We start from the raw sequence: 20,159 nt of genomic DNA, 5'->3' as shown, positions 1-20,159 counted from the left end.
AAAAATTTATTGTTGGGCTTCCTAAAGTGAAAATAGCAAGTAAAAAAAATTGATCTCTCCGAGAGAGAGTCTAAATTTTATCAAAAACTAAAAGTGGGCCCAATTCTCCATTTTTTTTCTCCATATACGCAGATTAGATTGCGTGCTCTCCTGGCGCGGGAGAGTCACGGTTGGGAGTCGGAGGGGAGCACTCCCTCTCCCTCAAATCAAAGGGGCGAGAAATACTGGAAATGGAACTCCAAAACATGTTGACGACTGTAGGGTTCAAATCAAAGGAGCGAGAAATACAGGGAAGGAAACTCCAAAACATGTTAGAGGACTATAAGGGATATGTTGGATCCGATTTTCTACCTTAAAAACCCTTAAAATTAGTTTTGAGAAGAATATAGGAGAATTGTTAGTGATTCTCTTAAATATTTTCTTTCGGCTGTTTAGTTCACGATACCACTTGTCGCCGTAGCGTTAGCACATGAATATTCCTAATACCAGTCAATAAATGGGTGATGGGTGTGTTTGATCTCTACATAACCGGGAAAGTAAAATTTCAAATATGTTATTACACCTAGGAAATTCACCTCTCTTATAATTATTGTGTTTTTTTATCAGTGTGAGGATTTTTTGTTTGAAACATTAGCAGTGTGGGGATTGAAAAAAGGATTAATTGGTAACAAGGATTTGCGGAAAATTGACTCACCGTTATGTGGCAGCGATATGAGATGACCGCCAAACCAAGAGCACAAATCATCTTAATTTATTCCATTGTCCGAGAAAGTGAGCAAACTACCAAAAAAACAAGAGAAGTTGGTGATTGTCTTGTTTGATTAAGCACATACGGAGTAGATTTTTAGAGGAAGCAACTCAGAATCGGGCGCCGATGGGAGGGAGAAAAATCGGACGCCGACGTCATGCTGACGTCAGTATGATACATGCGTGCAAAACTACTTTAAACTATTTTTCTCTTAAATTATTTATCTAAATCATCGTTGCAATTAAATCTTTAAAACAATACCACACATGGATATATTCTGACAAAAAAATTAGCTTATTATTGAATTATTTTAAATGTTGCAACGATGTTCCACCAAGTATATTGGAATTGTTTCATTAAGTAGATCGAAAATGTTTAAATAGTTTAAATTGGGCGTTGTTTCACCTTATATAAAAATAATGGTTCAGTAAATAGCGAAAGAATGTTTCAATTCACTGTAATATTTGATCCATACATAGTAAAACGTTATAAGTACACTAAGTGAAACATTTTTTATGCAAAAAAAAATGAAACGAATTCCCTTAATAGAGGGTTTCCAAAATATGTGGGTGATTTGTTGCAAAGGAATGTTGCAATTCACTGCAACATTAGATATATACATAGTGAAACATTGTGAGTACACTAGATGAAACAGTGAAACATTATGAGTACACTAGGTGAAATATTTTTTAGGGAACAAAAAATGAAATGAATTTCCTTAATAGAGGTTTTTCATAATATGTGGGTGATTTGTTGCAAAAGAATGTTTCAATTCACTGTAATATTATATCTATATATAGTGAAACATTGTGAGTACACTGGGTGAAATATTTTTTTTTGAGATACATGACAGGTGGGGCAGAACACATGGTGGGGCCCGGGGGTATGTGCGCGTCGGGGGGGGGGGGGGGGGCCGATTTGGCGCCCCCCCCCCCCCCCCCCCCCGGTCGCCCGAGGCGGAGGATTATCGATTTTTAGATGTTTCCCTCTTGTCTTTCTCTATTTACAGGAACAGTAACCCAACAACCAGTTCAATATAAGCGTGCATCACCACGACGGTACATACCATTCCTCACACACCGACCATACCGCGATCTTGTGTGATCTCCCATTCTCCCCCGTACTACAATATTGCTCAACATAACCGGGCAATTGCTCATTTGACGTATTTCGAAGTGTAACTACCAATTTAATCCCATTTTTTCGGTTTGATTATTTGACCCTATTTTTTAAAATCGAAGATGAACACTGACCCTACTCCATTAAAGCGAGTTAACGGTGTTAACTAAGGGGTAAATAGTCCATTTTGCCCTTGCTTTATAACAAATTTATAACGAATTTGATTTATCTTTTACATTTGAGACAAGTTTGAAAAATTTAGCTTCAATATTTTAATTTGAAAATTTTGGATCGGTTTAACAAATTTATCTTTCATTCGACGGTTTTTCACAAAATAAGGCAAATAAAATTTGGCAGAAATTTTTTAAAAAATTGACAGAATATTGTCTTAATTTTGTGAATCCCAAATTACATACAATGAAGCAAAAACATAAATTATGGTCAAATCCAACAGAGAAAATATCAAATAGCAACTGCCACCGCGCGTCGGTTGCCCGCTGCCTCCCTCCGCGCGCCCGCGCACCAGCAGCGGCGCACCACCGCCCCCTCCTCCCTTCACACGCCGGACGCTCCGGCCTCCCTCCTCGTGCCGCTCCCCACCGCTCCTCTCTGCGTGCTCCGGCGCCCCTGCCGCCGCCTCTCTCCACGCACCGGCGCTGTCGCCGTGCCTCCTCCCCGCGCCGACGTTGTCTCCTGCTCGCTCTCCGCGTCGGCGTCGGTGCCACCGCTGCCATCGCCTCCTCCTTCCCTGTGTTGCCACTACCGAGATGTGAACAAGAGAGGGTGTCGAACCCTCTACCACCGCCACCCCCGACGGCGCGCGTCTTCCCACCACGGCGCGCAAGAGCTGGGGATCAACCACCGCACCAGCTGGGGAGCCGCTGCCGCACCAGCTAGGGATCCACTGTGATGACCACGTGCCGGCGCGGATCCCCCCGTCCCACCACCACCACGCATGCAGAGCACCGCCACCACGCACGGAGAGCACCACTGCCACCCTCCACGAGCAGACGTCGGCGCGGGGTTCTGCTTCACGCCGCCGCCGCCCCCTCAGTGCCGCCGCCGCAACTCACACAAGAACGAGAGAGAGAAATGTGTGGATAGGGTTCGGTGGATGGATAGGGTTTCCTATGGGTATTCTGGGTATTACGAATATTAGTTATATTTCTTTTTTATTTTAAATCAAAACTTAACAGGGTCAGACGGGAGCTTCATTTTCGAAAAGGATGGTCAAATAAGTAAACTCTAAAAAGTAGAGTCAAATTGGTAGTTAAGCTTCAAAACGGGGTCAAATAAGCAATTGTCCCTAAATGAAATGTAGACCCCGATTTTGGAAATCGAAAATCTTCTGTGTTTATCCGTACCAATCCCTGGATCAGTAGTTGGTATACACATACATAGTTGGATCACAACATATCACGAATGAATTCAGGCTAAAAGAATTAAATACTTACATTAGGGCCAGGTAGGCCAACAACTATCAGAGAACAACAGCGGAAGACAAAATAATATAAGGGCCCGGTTAACATGCCACAGGTAGTCGACTGGGGAACGAGACCTAGAACAAGACCGCACTCCGATCATCTTGTGAGATACGCAAGCGTACCGACAAGGGCTTCTCTTCAACACTCTCCTAAAAGATATATAAATAGCAAGGGTGAGTACCAACCGTACCCAGCAAGCCACCACAACAACAATGCATATGATAGAGGGTTTTTCAAGGAATGGCTTCAGGTTCTTTTGCATAAAGCTAGTTTTGTAATTCTTTTCACAAGCCTAAGACCTAGCATAGACTGATCAAATTTTAATACCAGTTTTCACATTAAACAACGACGGTTCTATCCACCATCCATTATGATCCCAAGGATAGCTTCCCGCCATTGAATCGTCATGGTTTTCTGAGGACGTCCACCTTCCCGCCTCTCAGGAAGTGGCTCCAACAGCATAAAATCATCATGCAATATCCCATCCCACACAAGTTAAGAACTTTGAGTCTAGCCAAGTGTAATACATGTCCCGGTGCTCAATAACCGCGAGCACGGCTATTCGAATAGATTTGGTTTACTCACACTGCAGTGGATGCACACTTTACCCGCACTCCGTGACTGCCCAACACATGAGCCTCGTCCCAACACATGAGATGCGTCACGGCAAAGCTTTTCGATGACCTCGCATTGGCAGTACCCGCTCCATAAACTTAAATCCTCATGCACTCTAGGCGTCCATGTTTCTAGCAGTGAGAGGAGTTCTGGCGCTCCCGGGAAAGAGAAGTCTCACACATATATTAAATTATGGTTCAAGTTAAGTTCTCTCTCTCACACACTCATGGCAGTCCTACCAATGGCGACACCGATGTAGGGCACGCCTCTCGGCCCTACCTCAACGGCTGTTCCACCGTAGCGCACCTGCCTCACTCAGGGGTGAACCATCTATGCAGGGATACTGCCTCCGCTCGGCTATCTAATCCGCTAGGTCTATACCCATATGAGAAGTGCGGTTGTACGGGGGTCGTTTCATGCTTAACTTCATGGCTCGGTCCTTAATTGACCGGGGACGGTACTAGCCTTTTCCAGATACCACCCAAATCCTCCGTCCGCCCCAGGCGAAAACAGTTGTTTAATTTTATTTCTCCTTTCACAAATCATGTCATCAACATCATGGCAATGTGGCGCTCATGTCTCCACATGCCGCATCTCAATTACCTTCCCAAAGGTAATTGCCCAAGCATATAGCATTTGATAAATATGAGTATGCATGATTCTAGAATAGCATTTCTAAGCAATTGTCATAGTTGACTAGGGACTCATACGTAAACATGGTTACAAAGATTTAAGGGTAAACAATAATCAAGGCATGGCATAATCACAAGTAGGATGTTCATCATTGCATGCAATTTTATTTGTAAACAAAACAATTTCGCAATTGGGATCAACATGTTCAAGGAATAGTGATGACTTGCCTTGCTCAGGATAGTCCTTATTCTTGATATAATTCTTGATCAACCTTCACCTCCTGGAAATTGCTGACGTTGCCTCACGACTAACCGATACACAAAGTCTATAATACGCGAGAAAAACCAATATTCAAACAACAATCAAATATGCACAAACAAAATATATTTGTTGAGGTTGAACCTAAGGTTGCTCATATTATTCGCGCTTGCTAATGGGTTCCAACATGCTAAGGGCTAAAGTTTCTTAATCTTTCTGTTATCATGGTGGTCTATTTAGGAGCTAGCCAATGTAGTATGAATGAGATACGTATCTGGCTAATTTGTGGTTTAGTCTAGCTAATGGCTATGGAAGGATTATGGCTACACATGCATCTATCTAAATAAAATGGTCGTATACTAGAGGTTCTGTTGTCGGGTGGATTTAGGATCAATCAAATAATTACAGTGAATCATTTGTATTATTTATTTTATTGATGGAAGCTTTACTTTAATTATGAACATATTTTACTTGTCACAATAAATTATAAAAGGTTAATAATTATCCATGCTTTGTATGTTAGAGTTGTTTAGGTTAATCATATTATGGTTACAGATTATCCCATCACATAATTTTACAATGAATAATCCTAATTTACAGTTGAACTATAATTATAATTATATGAGGTCAAGATTTATAACTAGTATTTATCTGATATACATGTTTGTCATACACTCCCTCTTAATTTCATATATGCAACACGCAAATTAATATTATACCGTACCACTATAATGGGATGTATAGTATATGTGTAAGCAACAATATCTTATTATTGGATCATATATTTGAGTAGTTTCTTTTACTGTAAGCTATACAATACATGTTGATTTTAAGATGGCTCTATTTGGTTAACTAATGGATATCAACTGACTCTATATATATATATTCTACTTCACATGACATTGTATCAACTAATTTTTTTTAAGTGGTCCAAATACAACTAGCTCTGTGATTACTCTCCTAAACAAGTTAAAGATTCATCTATGTGTGTTTATATTTTAGTTACATAATCATAAGGCTATACTTGATTTAAATAACCTATAAGCCATGGATTTAATTATATGGCCATCGAATATTAAATAAGTACTAGTATTTTCCTATACATCCATTCATTTGAGACATCACATAAAATTAGTTTGTGTGGTTGTTACAGTGGCAAGACATGTTAGAGACAAAACTTATTACATCCACTCTACTGTACAATACTAATTTTATTTATTAGCATATTTTTAAGTTGACTATTATGCATCATCTTGATATTAATTATTTAATATTTATAAATATATTTTATCAAATAGTGAATTATATATCATTGGAAAGCTTATGAATTTAGATGAATTTAGGTTCAAGTTTCACTCAAATCGGAGCTGAAATGAATAAGTTATGCTAGTGTAAAGATTCAAATTTGAATTAATTCTAATAATTGTGAAATGGTACTGTTCCTAATTCATTTATTTATAATACAACCTTATCCACAAGCTATAGTGACTGACAGGTGGGGTCAAGGTCTTGATTTTCTTTTCTACAGAATTATTTTTCTAAGGGAAATTGGATGGAATTAATGACAGGTGGGGCCCACTCTAACCTCTCTCCTCCATTCTCTTTTCTCTCTCTCCTCTGTTTTCTCCTCTCTCTCACGGCCTCGGCTAGAACCGGCGGGCGGCACGGCGCGATGGCAAGTGGTGGGGGAGGGGGAGGCTCACCGGTTCGGCGGCGGGGTCGACGGAGACGCGGCGGCGAGGTCGACGGCGGAGCACGGCGCGGCGACGAGGCACATCGCGGCGGCGGGGCACATTGGCTCAGCGGCGGCGGCGGCGGCTTCCAACGAGGCGGCAACGCCGGGGATGGGAAAGAGAGGGAAAAGGGAGGGGAGGTGGTGGGGGTAGTGTGGGGAGCAATGGGCAGCCGGGGAGGGGCTTATATAGGCGCGGGGAGGGGTGGCCGGCTTTAAACGACGACGGGACGGCGCGGCGGCGTGGGGCTCGGGGCGACGGCAACGCGCGGCGGCGGGACGGCGCGGCGCAACGGCGACAGTGCGCGGCGCGGGCGGGGCTCGAGGCGCTGATGGCGACGGCGGTGACGCGAAGGCGTGGTAGCGGCACGGGGCTCGAGGCGCGGCAGCGGCTCAGGGCGACGGCGACGGGACGGCCGCGCGGCGGGGCGCAGGCGCGAGGCAGCGAGAGGACGGGCGTGCGGCGGCTCGGGGTGCGAGGCCGACGGCTACGGCTCGCGGCGCATGGCGATGGCGACGCGACGGGCGACGCGACGGCGGCAACGGGAGTGGCGCGGGGCTCGGCGCGGCGCAGCCGACGGTGACAGGCGATCATGACGATGCGACGGCGATGACGACGGCGCGCGGCGCGGTGATGATGGCGACGTGACGGCGACGGCGACGGCGCGCGGGGCGCGAGGCGGCGCGACGGCGTGCGGCGGCAACGGCGGAGCGAGGCGACGACGACGGCGACGGCGGCGCGGGGCGCGAGGCGGCGCGCAGCAGTGGGCGGCAGCGGCGCGGCGCGGCGCGTGCAGGGGCACGGGGCGCGAGGGGGAGCGCGGCAGTGGAGGGGGGGAAGGGCTAGGGAACCACATCAAACACCTAGGCCATAATGAACAGTGACTTTTTCCTAATTATCCACTTTTGAGGCATATTTCCTATTAAAACTTGTCCCATAATTTCTAGATTTCACACAATTAGAGTTTTACCCAATATATGTTTTATTTTAGATGAAAGTTGACCAAAATTTAATATTACCCATATTTTATATATTTTCCTATTGTATTATTTAAATGAGGTTTAAATCTAAAATTAACCTAGATAATTTTGGAGGCTTTGAGGGTTCTAAAATTAATTTAAAATATCCTAATGTGGCAATTATTATTACAATAGCACATTGAATGAACTTATTTGTATAACAATGCATTTTACGTGGGTCTACTCATTCTATAAATATAAATTGAGACTTAGTACAACATTAATCTAATTGTTTAATTAAACACTCACATATTCTTATTTATGTATAAAGCCTAATTTATTTATATGACCATTATTTTATATGAGTGATTTTCATGCTATGAGGAGCTTGATAAGGTGTTTCAAATATTAATTATATATTCTAGTGAGATACTCTATTATAGATAGGGCCATTGATGTGATCATTATTTCATGTGTACTTATATTTCATGTGAGATTGGATTCAAGTGAATTATATTCAACTATGTTGTTTCCTTTTGTTAAATATGAAATCAGGCTATCAACATGGTTTGATTATTTAATATTTGATTTGTGATTTGTACCACAGGGTTTAATAATTGACTTGTACTTTATTTGGCCTGGCTTTCATGTGCATAAATATTTATGGGATTGATAATAAATATCGTATCGTTGTAAATCGTAACTATTGCTCGGGTGTAAATCTTTAGATTGATTTTTTTCCATTGCGTCAATTTATGGTTTGGCAAGCAATAACAACCATAACTTCCAGCATGATGCAAAAAGTTTTAAAAAGTTCGAAATTTTAGTGATTTTTAATGTCAGGAATTTTCAGGATGTTACATGAAACAACACTTATCTTATTGCACTTGCACATCTTCATCGATCTAAGATGTTTATAAGTCCAGATCTGTACGTAGTCCTCACTACTACGAAAACCATCTTTCGTGGTGGCCATTTTAGATTTTCGCTGGCAGAATTTGGAGCCGTCACAAAGCAAAGGCCAATGAAGACATATTTTCGCAAGCAGACATACGATTTTCGCTAGCGGTTGCGATCCGCTTACGAAAATCGATTTTGGCAAGCGGACAAACGATTTTTGCTAACGGTTGAGTGTCGCTTGCGAAAACCCATTTTCTCTGGTGGTTGCCTAAAGAGAACCGCCAGTGAAAATCAACCCACCCCGCCAAAAATTCCCTACCCCAAAGTCAAAATTCCCCACTCGGCCGAATTCAAAACAGTCCATATTTGGAAATGGACATAAACATCATTCAAACACAATCCAAATCCAGAGCATCACAAATACATATATAATATTGGCATCAATCCAAATACAACATTGACATCATCAACAGAACAGACACACAGATTAACCTAACAAAAACACACCAAAACACACAAAAACACACAAAGAGAACCACCGCCGAAGCCATCGGGACGAGTCACCACCGCTGCCATCTGCCGGTCGCGGAACCAAAACACACAAAAAAACGCTTGCTGGCAGCGTCGCGGTCGTCGTCGTCGCCGCGGTTGCAGTCGTCGTCGTCAGCTCCATTGCCAGGGACGAGCCGCCGCCGTCACCACCGACGGGGACGAGCCACCGCCATCCGCCGCCGGGAACGAGCCGCCGCCGCCGCCGGGGACGAGCCGCCGCCATCTGCCGCTGGAGACGAGCCGTCATGTGCTCCCCGCGCCACCGCCGGGGCAGATCCATGCGTCCTCCCCGCCGCCGCCTCTGTTGTGCTGCCGGCGGCAGCCTCCTCCCCTCAGACAGATGGGAGAGGAGGGGATGGGAGAGCAGGGGCGGCGCGGGGAGCCACCGGTCGTCGCCGCCAGAGCCGCCGCCGCTGGTCGTCGCCACCAGAGCCGCCGCCTCCGTCACAGGTGGAGAGGCCGGGAGGGAGGAGAGGGAGGAGAGAGAAGAGGAGTGGATAAGAAGAGGAGGGGATGTGTGGTGTTTTAATGTGGAGAAGAGGATGAGGATGGGTAGGTGGGTGTTTTAATGTGACAGAGATTTTTGGTTGGATTTTCACTGGCGGTTCTGTTTATTGGCCGCCATAAAAAATTGGACTGCCAGCGAAAATTATCTATTTTCACTGGCGGCGCACCTAATTGACCGCCAGCAAAAATAGACATATTTTCGCTGGCAGCCGCATTAGATGGGCCGCCAGTGAAAATAAATTTTCACTGGCGGTCGGTGCCCCTCACCCCCTCGTTATAAGTTTGCTGGCGGTTTTCACATTTTTCTCCAGCGAAAATAATAGACCAACACCATGAAAAATCATTTTTCTAGTAGTGCCTGGTCTTCTAGCAAAAGGTGATTCTCTAAATAGTTTAGTTTGTATGAGATCTGTATGTAACAGATCGAATGTTCTAAAGTCCAAAATACATGACAAGAATGTATGGGACATTTTTCATCAAAGAAAAAGAATGAATGGGACATCACAACATTCCATGATCATTATTAGATCTTGTAAACATAAAACCCTTATCTCTACATGCCATAAGAGTTGTAGTGTTTCCGCCCCATTTTTTGTCGTATTACATTTCCGTCTTCCGTCTCATATGGTCATGGACGAAAAAATGGCAGACACACTATGGATTTTTACCATTTAAATGAGATCTGGTTTTCCAATGCAAAATATCACTAGTAGATGAAATGATCTTTAGTACCGGTTCTAAACCCCTATATATTAATCCCGGTTGTAGCAACCAAGATAAAGAAACCGAGACTAAAGTTCTTGATCTTTAGTATCGATTGAAATAACTGGTACTAAAAATGTACACCAAGTAAAAAAAATATGTGGGATGTGAGATTTGAACTCAAAATCTCTCTCCTAAGTCCTTGCACGTGTTACTATCCCACCTACTACACACATCTGACTTGGATAGAGATACTTTGGTGTTACCAATCGGGATTAAAGATCCTTCAGCATTAGTCTTGGTTGGTGTTACCAACCGGTTCTAAAAGTGTTTCTAGGGACTTGGACTTTTAGAACCGGTATTAAAGCATCTTTAGTATCGGTTCTTAATCTAGTTGAGAAAGATCAGTTCTCCAGTAGTGTATGTCTAGCCTTCATGTTTAACTGGCTGCCATAGCAATCATTCATCAGTTATCATAGTTTTTGCGCCATGAATTAAATTAATGGAATTGCTAAACCTAATTCGATAGAAAAATATAGACAACATCTTGTAAATTTCTAACCTTCAGCTATGCTTCATCGTGCTCCGATGGACTTCTTCTCCAACTCCGGTATTCTTGATGAACTTCGGCGACTGGTGGAATTGACCCCGACCATTCCTTGGGCTTAGAGGAATTGCCATGGGAGGCACCACCCCATCGATGGGTGGTGAACATGGGCTAGTGGTGATACATCGGAGGTACAGGGATGAAGGAAGGTGATGGGTGAGACGGAAGCAAAGTGGAACTTGTGGTTAGGAAGAAGTGGATGGTGGTGGCTAGGGGTGGGCATTCGGTCTACCCAAAATTTTTGGTTTCGATCTTCGGTCTTTCGGTCATTTCAGTCTTTGAGAAGTTGAGACTGAATTTCATCACAAAAAAGTCAGGACTAACCAATTCGGTCTCGGCCTCGGTCTCGGTCGTAACCGAATTTGGCCAGTTGAGATAAGATTGGCAATGAAATTTTTTGGTAGCACTTACCCTCTTTCTAGACAAAATTTAACAGTTATACATCACGAAAATACAAGATAATAGGCAACATCAAACACCAAACAATATATCACAAGATCGGATCAAGTAGCAAGATTAAATCGCAAGCATCAATGGAGGCGGAGGGGGGCTGGTCGGCTAGAGGCAGAGGTGAGCTGGAGCCTGGAAGCGGAGCCCAGAGGCGGCACACGGGTGCACGGCGGTGGAGACGGAGGCGGGATGGATGGAGGTGCCGAGGCAGAGGGCGGAGGTGGGCTGGAGGCGGCACACAGGCACACCGCGCACGGTGGTGGAGATAGAGGTGGGATGGATGGAGATGCCGAGGTGGAGAGTAGATGCACCTAGGCAGGACCGCGGGATGAAGGCGCCGAGGCAGCACACAGCGCTGGCGCTGGCGCCTGGTGGCACGATGGAGGTAGAGGCAAGAGGCGAAGGCAGCCGAGTGCGATGGGATTGGGGGATGGATGGAGGCGGCGGACCGCTTTGGCGGTTGTGGCTGGGTGCCTCTTCCTCTCTGGGGTTTACTCTATATTAGTGGGCTTATTAGGCCTAATAGGTCTATTGGGCCAAGTTCGGTCATATCGGTTATTTCGGTTAACTGAGACACATTACCAAATTGACCGAAATAAATTCAGTCTTTCACTGGTTGAGACCGAATTTTTTGGTTTCGGTCTTATTTGCCCACCGCTAGTGGTGGTACCTCAGCTGCCGCTGGCTTGAGGTGAGGGAAAAGGGAGGGGGAGGAGGCCAACACAAAGGGGGGGGGAGCAGGAGGCAAGAGAATGCGTGGTGCCATCGAGCGCTCGTGCTGTGACGGCAGGGAGGGAGGAGGAAAGATAAGAGGACGGGGGGGGGGGGGGGTAGGAACTCAGGATTAGGGGAGTCTGTACTAATCTTGTAGCAATCCAATGTACCAAAATTTGTAAGATTTGGAAAGTGCCGTCTTCCCTTTTTTTTTTTTTTGATCTTCAGGGGTTGGATTGGCAGGCTGGGTGTGTGGGCAATGGAAGCATGGGGAAGCATGACCAGTAACGGTGGGTGTTTATATAGAGCTGGTTTTTGGGTTATCATTAAACAAAAATAGAGGATGTATGGCCATACTGTCCATTTTATCTCGTTGCTATGTCCATACTGTCCATTTTCTCTACTCCGTAATTTGTTTTGTGAAGGCATGCAGCAGACAAGCACCATGCGAACAGTGGCGGAGCAGGAAAAAATTATAGTGGGGCTTCTCAGCCTTTTGGGCCTTCTAACAATCTCCTCCCCTTTAATAGATATATAGATTTAAATTTTAGGGAGGTTTTAATGGGGGCTCTAATGAATCATTAGGGGTAGGGGTATAAAGACCCCCCAAGCCCCCACGCTGCCTTTGCCACTACATGCGAAGGTATAATTATTTTCCCAATATACGAAAATTTAACTAAATAGGCACAAGAATAGAAAAATGTGTTGAGTTTTTTCACATATTTTTTAGCATTGAGTTTCATTCGTTATATGATTTTCCCCGTATTGCTCAATATTAACCCAACTATGCACTTTGTAATCTCATCCCTACGCTCAATATTTATACACACCCATGGTCTATTGGCTCGGTCACAAAATAAATAAATGCATTTCTTATAGCAATAGCAATAACATGAATAGACTAGTAACTCTTGTGTAATGACCACTGTGCTCCTAAGGTTTGCTTCCCATTAGCTATGTGGATTATATTTAGGTCCTGTTTAACGCAGCTCTAGATTTCTCGAAGCTTTGATATTTCAAACTCGATGTATAATTACGTTGATAATATTTGAATAAATTATTTTTAATTATTGTATAAAAATATTAATAAAATTTTTAAACACCATAATTTAATATATAAACTTCAAAGCCACTATACATATAAGGGCATGTTTAGTAGAGTTTAAGATTCTAAGAAGCAGTTAGCTGGTAGCCAGCTTCTAAAAATCTTTCACTTATGGCTTTCTTTCTAGTTCATTTTCAGCTATACCTTTTAAAGGAACTTCTGATTCTGAAAGAAAGTGCAGCTAACACAAACAGGCCCAAGCTTTTCCTAGGCAGCGCTATAATAAGATAAGCTCTACCTTACCACTATTTAATTTTTATATAAATAATATAGGTGCATTTATTCTAATTTTTTATTTATAGGATAAATTTTAAATAAATAATAGATGTGCCCTTATTTTGGGAGGTAATAAGGAACACCAAATTCTCTTTCCACATTCACGTTACCGGCAAAAATAAATTAATAAAAAAGGGAATTGCTAACCTTCAGTCGGGAGAAAATGCATGCCCAAATCTTGCAGATTTTTAGCCACTGGATGAGCTTCATGATTCGTGCTCTAGACCTTCTCCTCCAACTCCGGCACCCTCTTTTTCTCCAACGCCGGTGAAAGCACGACAGAGGACCCTACAGGTTAGGATCTCGGGAGTGGGATAGGGGTGGGAGGGGGATGGGGAAGAGGGGGGTTCACCGGCTTTAGAGGGATGCCCATGTGAGGCAACGAATCGGGCGGACGATGAGGCGTCGGTGGCAGTCGGTGGCAGTGCCAGAGCCACGGGGATGGAGAAGGGTGGTGGACCGGCTTTGATGGCAGGGGCATCTCGCCACCGATGGCTCGAGGAGGAAGGAGGCCGGCGGGGGGGGAGGGGGTCTCGCTGGCGCTGTTGATGCCCTCCGGGCAGCCGACGAGACGGGTGGTGGGGCGGTGGCGGCCGAGGATCAGGCAGTGGTGGCGAAATGCGTGATGGGAGCGGTGGCGGCGGAATGCGCGAGAGAGAGTGGAATTAGAGGGAGATAGTTAGGGTTAAGGGCTCCGCACGAATCTTAAAGCATATCCAACGGTTCAAAATTTGAAACATGGTTGGTGAGATTTTCTGCGAACAAATATAGACATTCCCTTAAAAAAAAACATATACATGACCCATTCCATTTCACTCTCGTCACCATGAGCAATCTTGGCCTTGTGTTCTTGATCCTGCAATTGCTGTCACACTAGCAAAACAGGAAACCCAATTCGATCCCTTCTATCTATCGATCCAATCCAACGCTGCAGAGACCCTCAAACTTCACCTCTACTCTCTCTCTCTCTCTCTCTCTCTCTCTCTCCCTCCTTCCGGCGGAGCTACGGCGAGCCTTCTCCCCCGCGCCGCCGCGCGGCCGGCGAGCAGGTTCGGAGGAGTCGCGGCTCCTCCTCCTCCTCGCCTTCCCTAGCCTTCTCCGGCCTCGCGCTCGCTCGCTCGAGCCGAATTTGGAGTCGGAGGTATCCATTCTCATCTCGTATCCTCCCTCCCTCATCCTTTGCGCGCGCCTTCACGTGCTGTGTGCTGGCGTCTGTAGGTAGATTGGGAAATACATTCGGGGTGGTTGGATCGAATCGATTCATTGCGCTCCAATTTTTAAGTAATTAATTCTTCCAGTTCGTCCCGATTTGCGGCTTCTTGTTGCCTGTGTGGCCGCAGTGTTGATGTGTGTTACTGGCAGTTTGTTTCCACGGAAATTTGAGCCCTCCCACGTTAGATCCGCACCTGCATAGATCTAGACACGAAATTTCTTCTCAAGTGAGGGGATGGGTGTAGTGTAGATCAACCACAGCTCCTCCTTTCAAGAGGAGTATAATGATGTGCTTGTTTATGGAATGTGCACTGTCGGTTTGGGTGCAAGTCTCAGAGGCGTAGGTCTACAGCCAGATGAAAGATTTGTTTTGTTTCTTATCTCTTCTCAATTTACCAGTTTAATTTGATTGCATTGCTAATTAGCTATCTCCGTTTTACTAATTATCGTATATCTCCTAGTTCATGAGTCGGCACCTTGTTGTTTTTGTTTTGTTATAAAGGTTGCTAGTGTTTATAGGAGATAAATTAATTAATGAGAAGTATCACAAAGGGCTTTTCAGCCACACTCTAGCATTAGCTGATCGGCCGATCAGAGCCGCCCGACAACATGCAGGGATGAGCCCTCCTCAGCTTGAGGGTTGTTTTCTCTGTTCCTACTAATGTTCCCTCTTCCCCCACAAGATATTTGGCCTGTTCTTGACAGACGCAGGCTTCCGTGTATCATGTTAGTCCAGCACTTCTAGTATAATTACTGTGCTATATGCCCTTCTATTAACAGTCTACAGTTTAATGTTGAAAATAGGGAAGAACATAATGAGAGGATGCTCAATAAAAATTACTGAAATGTAGAGTATTCCACATAATTATCCTGAAACCTAGTTAGTGCAAATATGATTCCACACTTCTTGCCTTAAGATAGGTCTATGACTCTGGTAGATTATTTGTCTATTGCATGACCATTTGTTATGCCAAACAAATTACAGGGTATTCAGGAAAGGCATTATACTGTTTTTGTTGAGCATTCTCTTGTTTTGAGGTTCTCCATTATGAGCATTAATGCTTAGATTGCAACAGAACAAAAAAAGAGCATTAATGTGAATCTTTTACCTGTGCTCAAATTCATTAGTTATTGCATGCCTTTGAATTTCAGAAGGTCCGAAATTTCAGATCCAGAAAAAATCAAACAGTACTATTACAGTATTTGAGAAATTAAGAACCGCAGAACATGAAATTATAGTAACACAATTGCAAAATCCACAAGTTGGAATGTGACGTTGCAAAAGGCGTTAGATTAACAAAATATCATTCTGTTAGTTGTTACATTCACTTGATGGTTGGTCCCACCTGATAGCCACCTCTCTCTTTCCTCTTCTCCAAATCTGAATCTCTCTCTCTCTCTCTCTCCCTCGCCCATTCATTACTGAAAACAGTGAACTTGTAATGTAAATTTCTCAGCACTAACAGAGCCACAGAGAACACATGAACTAAACGGTGGTGTTATTTTCATAATTTTGATCTGATCTTTATAGGATGATAGTTGATAAAGATCTTCTTTTGTGGCAATATTTCCCTAATTTCATGTCCCTGCTATGGTAGAAAAATAGTTTTCTCAATATATTTTAGGGTTAGTGACTAGTGACTCGTATTGATTTCACTTGTTTTTTCTATGTGCATTTATATATGCTTATATTATTAAACTCATGTCTTAATTAAAATATGTTTCTAATGTAGATTGTGATACTCCAAAATCCAAATTGGATTAGATTCTACATGACAAGAGAACATGGCACCTGGAAGCAAGGCAGAGAGAAAAGCAGCATTAGATGCTGGAGCTTGGATGTTCAACATTGTGACATCTGTTGGTATCATCATGGTCAACAAGGCCTTAATGGCTACACATGGTTTTAGTTTTGGTACGATAAATTGATAATGCTTTATTATTTACTCATATGTGTGATCACTTGGAAAGATGAATCTGTAACAAACTCAGCTACTGAACACATGCTTGTACTAATATGGGGGTGCTATTGCTTGTACAGCTACAACATTGACTGGACTGCATTTTGCAACCACGACTTTGATGACATTAGTAATGAAATGGCTGGGATATATTCAACCGTCCTACTTACCAGTGCCAGAACTAATAAAATTTGTCTTTTTTGCAAACCTATCAATTGTTGGGATGAATGTTAGTTTGATGTGGAACTCTGTTGGATTCTACCAGGTGAAGAAAGTAACTAAGTCCTTTAATGTTCACTTTTAGAATTGGATGCATATACTAATTTGCTCCTCATGCCTTTTTCAGATTGCCAAGTTATGCATCATTCCAGTTTTGTGCTTTCTGGAAATCCTGTTTGATAAAGTCCGATACTCAAGAGATACAAAGTTCAGTATAATGGTTGTTCTAGTAGGTGTTGCCGTGTGTACTGTGACTGATGTTAGTGTGAATTCACAAGGGCTCATAGCTGCCATAATAGCGGTTTGGAGCACTGCACTACAACAGCATGTGAGTATTGCCACTCCTAGATTGTGCCTTTGTTGTCCCCATTCCTACATACTGAGAATTCTCCTGTATTAACTAAGTCTCTACTTTGATACTTTTGCTCCCAAGTTGGTAATATTCAAACCTGAAAAAAAATAGTATGTGGTGTTCCCTTCTACAGAATTTCCAAGCCATTAATGTGAACTCATGTGTATTTTGCCTCATCCTATAAACCTGAATTTTGTCCCCTTTGTTGTAGGTTTGGTGAGCTAAAGAATGTATTAGCTTCCATCTAACTACTGTTCTGATTAATCGTGTAGAAAAGAAATGTTTAGTTAGTAAAAGATCTTCAAATATTTGGATATTGCTCGTTTGTCTGCTAATAGAAGTCTTGTCCCTTTTCTACGCACTTTCATGGCAAATTTTCTTAACACTATTACTTGTTTTGTTTCTTTGCTTCTGTGCTGCAGTATGTTCATCACCTTCAAAGGAAGTACTCGCTTGGCTCATTCAACCTCTTGGGTCATACTGCTCCAGCTCAGGCAGCATCTTTACTAGTACTGGGGCCTTTCGTGGACTTCTGGCTGACCAACAAAAGAGTTGATACTTTCAATTACACAGCAATAGTTACGGTATGCGGTGATTCTCTGTTTATCTTGTTATAAACTGATCATTAGAAACCCATATAGCTCTACTGATAATTTCACCAGGTAAATATTAATTACCATGAAATATGGTAGTATATCCTGGAACTTGAAACATTTTTCTGCTTGGGTTCCCATCGGTCGGTCTAGTCTTAGGTGGTGTTCTTTTGTCCTAAAAATGAAGATGAAGATGAAGATTAAGTTTTTTACGCAAAACGAGGTGTCATTAACGTATGATTGATTGAGTTTTAATTATTATAAACTTGAAAAATATATTAATATGATATTTTAGAGCAACTTTCATATAAAAAGTTTTCGCACGAAACACACCGTTTAGCAGTTTGAAAAGCGTGCCACGAAAATCTTAATCTTCATCCAACTCTTGTTGGAGAAAAGACAACAAGAAAAGAATAGGGCCTTATTATAAGCCATAACGGCTTATTAGCGATTAAAAAATGATATGTGAGTAAAACTTTTGTATATATGTTCTTAGTGATTGAAAAGCCAAAGTTGAAAAAAAAACTACGTTAAAAAAGAATCAAAGTCAAATTCAAAATCAAGTTTTAAAATTCAAATTTTGGCTTTGGCTTATAAGCCATAGGGCAAACGATGAGGCCCTTGGTTTGGTTCAAGAATTTCAAGTAGGCTTGAAAGCAATGAGGACTATGATAAATAATGTTTGGTATAAGGTTACCGCTACCTTTAACATGTTCTTTTAAGAAATGTGTTTTCTGAAGTACTTGTTGCATTGTTCTGTACTGGCAATGTCTCTTTCTATCTCCTTTGTGCATGCTTATTGTGTCAAAATTCTTGTAAATATGTCATATTCAAAAGGTGTAATCATGCATAAACACAGAATTGCACATGGATAGCTTTTACATACCCAATATCACACATCAACCAATTATAAATTTATGAAACAACCATGTAAATTCCTCTGACTAAAAAGATGTGTCATTGAAATACGGAAGCTGTGTCTAATAGTAGAGAAGTGTATGAACTAAAAAACGCCTTACTGGTAATGCTTTATTGCTTTATAAGGTTAGGCCATTAAAAATATTGTATGTGCATACTATAGATGCTTCTTAGACAAGCATTTCTTTCAACTATGAATAAAATAGAAAGGAGCATGTGACAGATTTGGAGGATATATTTTTTATAATCTGTTGTTGCCATGACCATTACTATTTTTATCGTGGCAGGGCCTAACATTTTCTTTTTTTCATCTACCTGCATTGTAGTTCTTCATCATACTGTCGTGCATAATTGCTGTTGGGACCAACCTTAGCCAATTCATATGCATCGGAAGATTTACAGCAGTCTCGTTCCAAGTTCTAGGCCACATGAAGACGGTTCTTGTGTTGACCTTGGGCTTTCTTTTCTTTGGAAAAGAGGGCCTTAACTTCCATGTTGCGATTGGCATGATCCTTGCTGTTATTGGCATGATTTGGTATGGGAATGCTTCATCGAAACCAGGAGGCAAAGAGCGCCAGGTTTACTCAGCACCCAGCGAGAAAACACAGAAACACAATATACTGTCATCACAGTCTGAGCTTGACCAGAAGGTCTGAAATACAATGTTGATGACTAGTGTTTTATTGAACATCTTGAGGACCATGATCTGATTTATTCTTTTTACACGTTTTTTAGATGCTTCTATAGAATTTGTAGGCTATAGCAGAAAGAGGGTACCTGGGCAAACTGTCCTGGCTATACTTTTGCGGCGTATATGTCAACAAAAAGTAACTAGATGTTAATTTGAATTTTAATATTTCTTTAACTGCAAGAGCAGTGCTGTGTAACTTGTGTTCCTAAAGTTTTTATGTGCACCACCTGCATGGGGTAAAAGTACAAATGACTCTCCCCCTTGTGTTGTCTTGGTTGTTTTGACAATAAATTGTGTCATTCATTCAGTCGACAAGTTAGCAGCATTTGTATTTGGGGCACTATCTGTAAACAGTACTGAATCCTCATGAAGAGCTTTGATACAAAGGATTGGTTCCTCTTAGGCAAGCAAATGGTTTTCCCCTCGTTAGGAGGTCGAAAATTATTTTACTAACTGTAAACCAATATCTTTTGTGGCTGCTATTCTCTATCTGCTTCTCCCTTCAGACTGCACACAACATGAGCAGATTGTCACACTGAGTACAGTCCATCTGCCAAGTATATATCAACATCGTCTCTTTATTAATCTAGTAAGAGCTGACATAATTGACTTGATCCTCTATGTCCAGACCCTTCTGTCGATACAAAGACAAGCCATCTGCACATCAGCAGCACATCATCACCTTACCCCATTCAACTGGAGTGCATTTCTTGCAGCATTCAACGTCACTCTAATTGATACTAAATAGGTGTGATTTTTTTTTATAAGAATTAGCTTCTCCTCCCACACTACAGCGATGGGCGGCCAAGTCCAATTCGCAAGCACGCACGAGCTCTCCCTCGGCGCCAATG

The 20,159-nt window shown here is 42.8% G+C and overlaps 1 protein-coding gene across 1 annotated transcript; it reads left to right on the top strand.

The window, feature by feature from the left end:
* Positions 1-14,304: 14,304 nt before the first annotated feature.
* Positions 14,305-19,615, top strand: LOC4338116 (UDP-rhamnose/UDP-galactose transporter 6). Its single transcript, XM_015782121.3, has 6 exons — positions 14,305-14,503; positions 16,308-16,489; positions 16,616-16,800; positions 16,882-17,082; positions 17,529-17,690; positions 18,944-19,615. The coding sequence occupies exons 2-6, from the start codon at positions 16,360-16,362 to the stop codon at positions 19,271-19,273; spliced, it is 1,008 nt and encodes a 335-aa protein (XP_015637607.1). The 5' UTR covers positions 14,305-14,503; positions 16,308-16,359; the 3' UTR covers positions 19,274-19,615.
* The last annotated feature ends 544 nt before the right edge of the window (positions 19,616-20,159 follow it).

Source organism: Oryza sativa, chromosome 5 (genome assembly GCF_034140825.1).
Source record: "Oryza sativa Japonica Group chromosome 5, ASM3414082v1".
Lineage (NCBI taxonomy): Eukaryota > Viridiplantae > Streptophyta > Magnoliopsida > Poales > Poaceae > Oryza > Oryza sativa.
This window is presented reverse-complemented; position numbering and strand designations above follow the sequence as displayed.

Bases quoted from the DNA above. Each gene is read 5' to 3' on its own strand.
- LOC4338116 (XM_015782121.3), top strand. From the start codon at position 16,360: ATGGCACCTGGAAGCAAGGCAGAGAGAAAAGCAGCATTAGATGCTGGA. The intron at 16,490-16,615 runs GTACGATAAATT...TTGCTTGTACAG, and splicing joins TACACATGGTTTTAGTTTTG to CTACAACATTGACTGGACTG. The intron at 17,691-18,943 runs GTATGCGGTGAT...CCTGCATTGTAG, and splicing joins ATTACACAGCAATAGTTACG to TTCTTCATCATACTGTCGTG.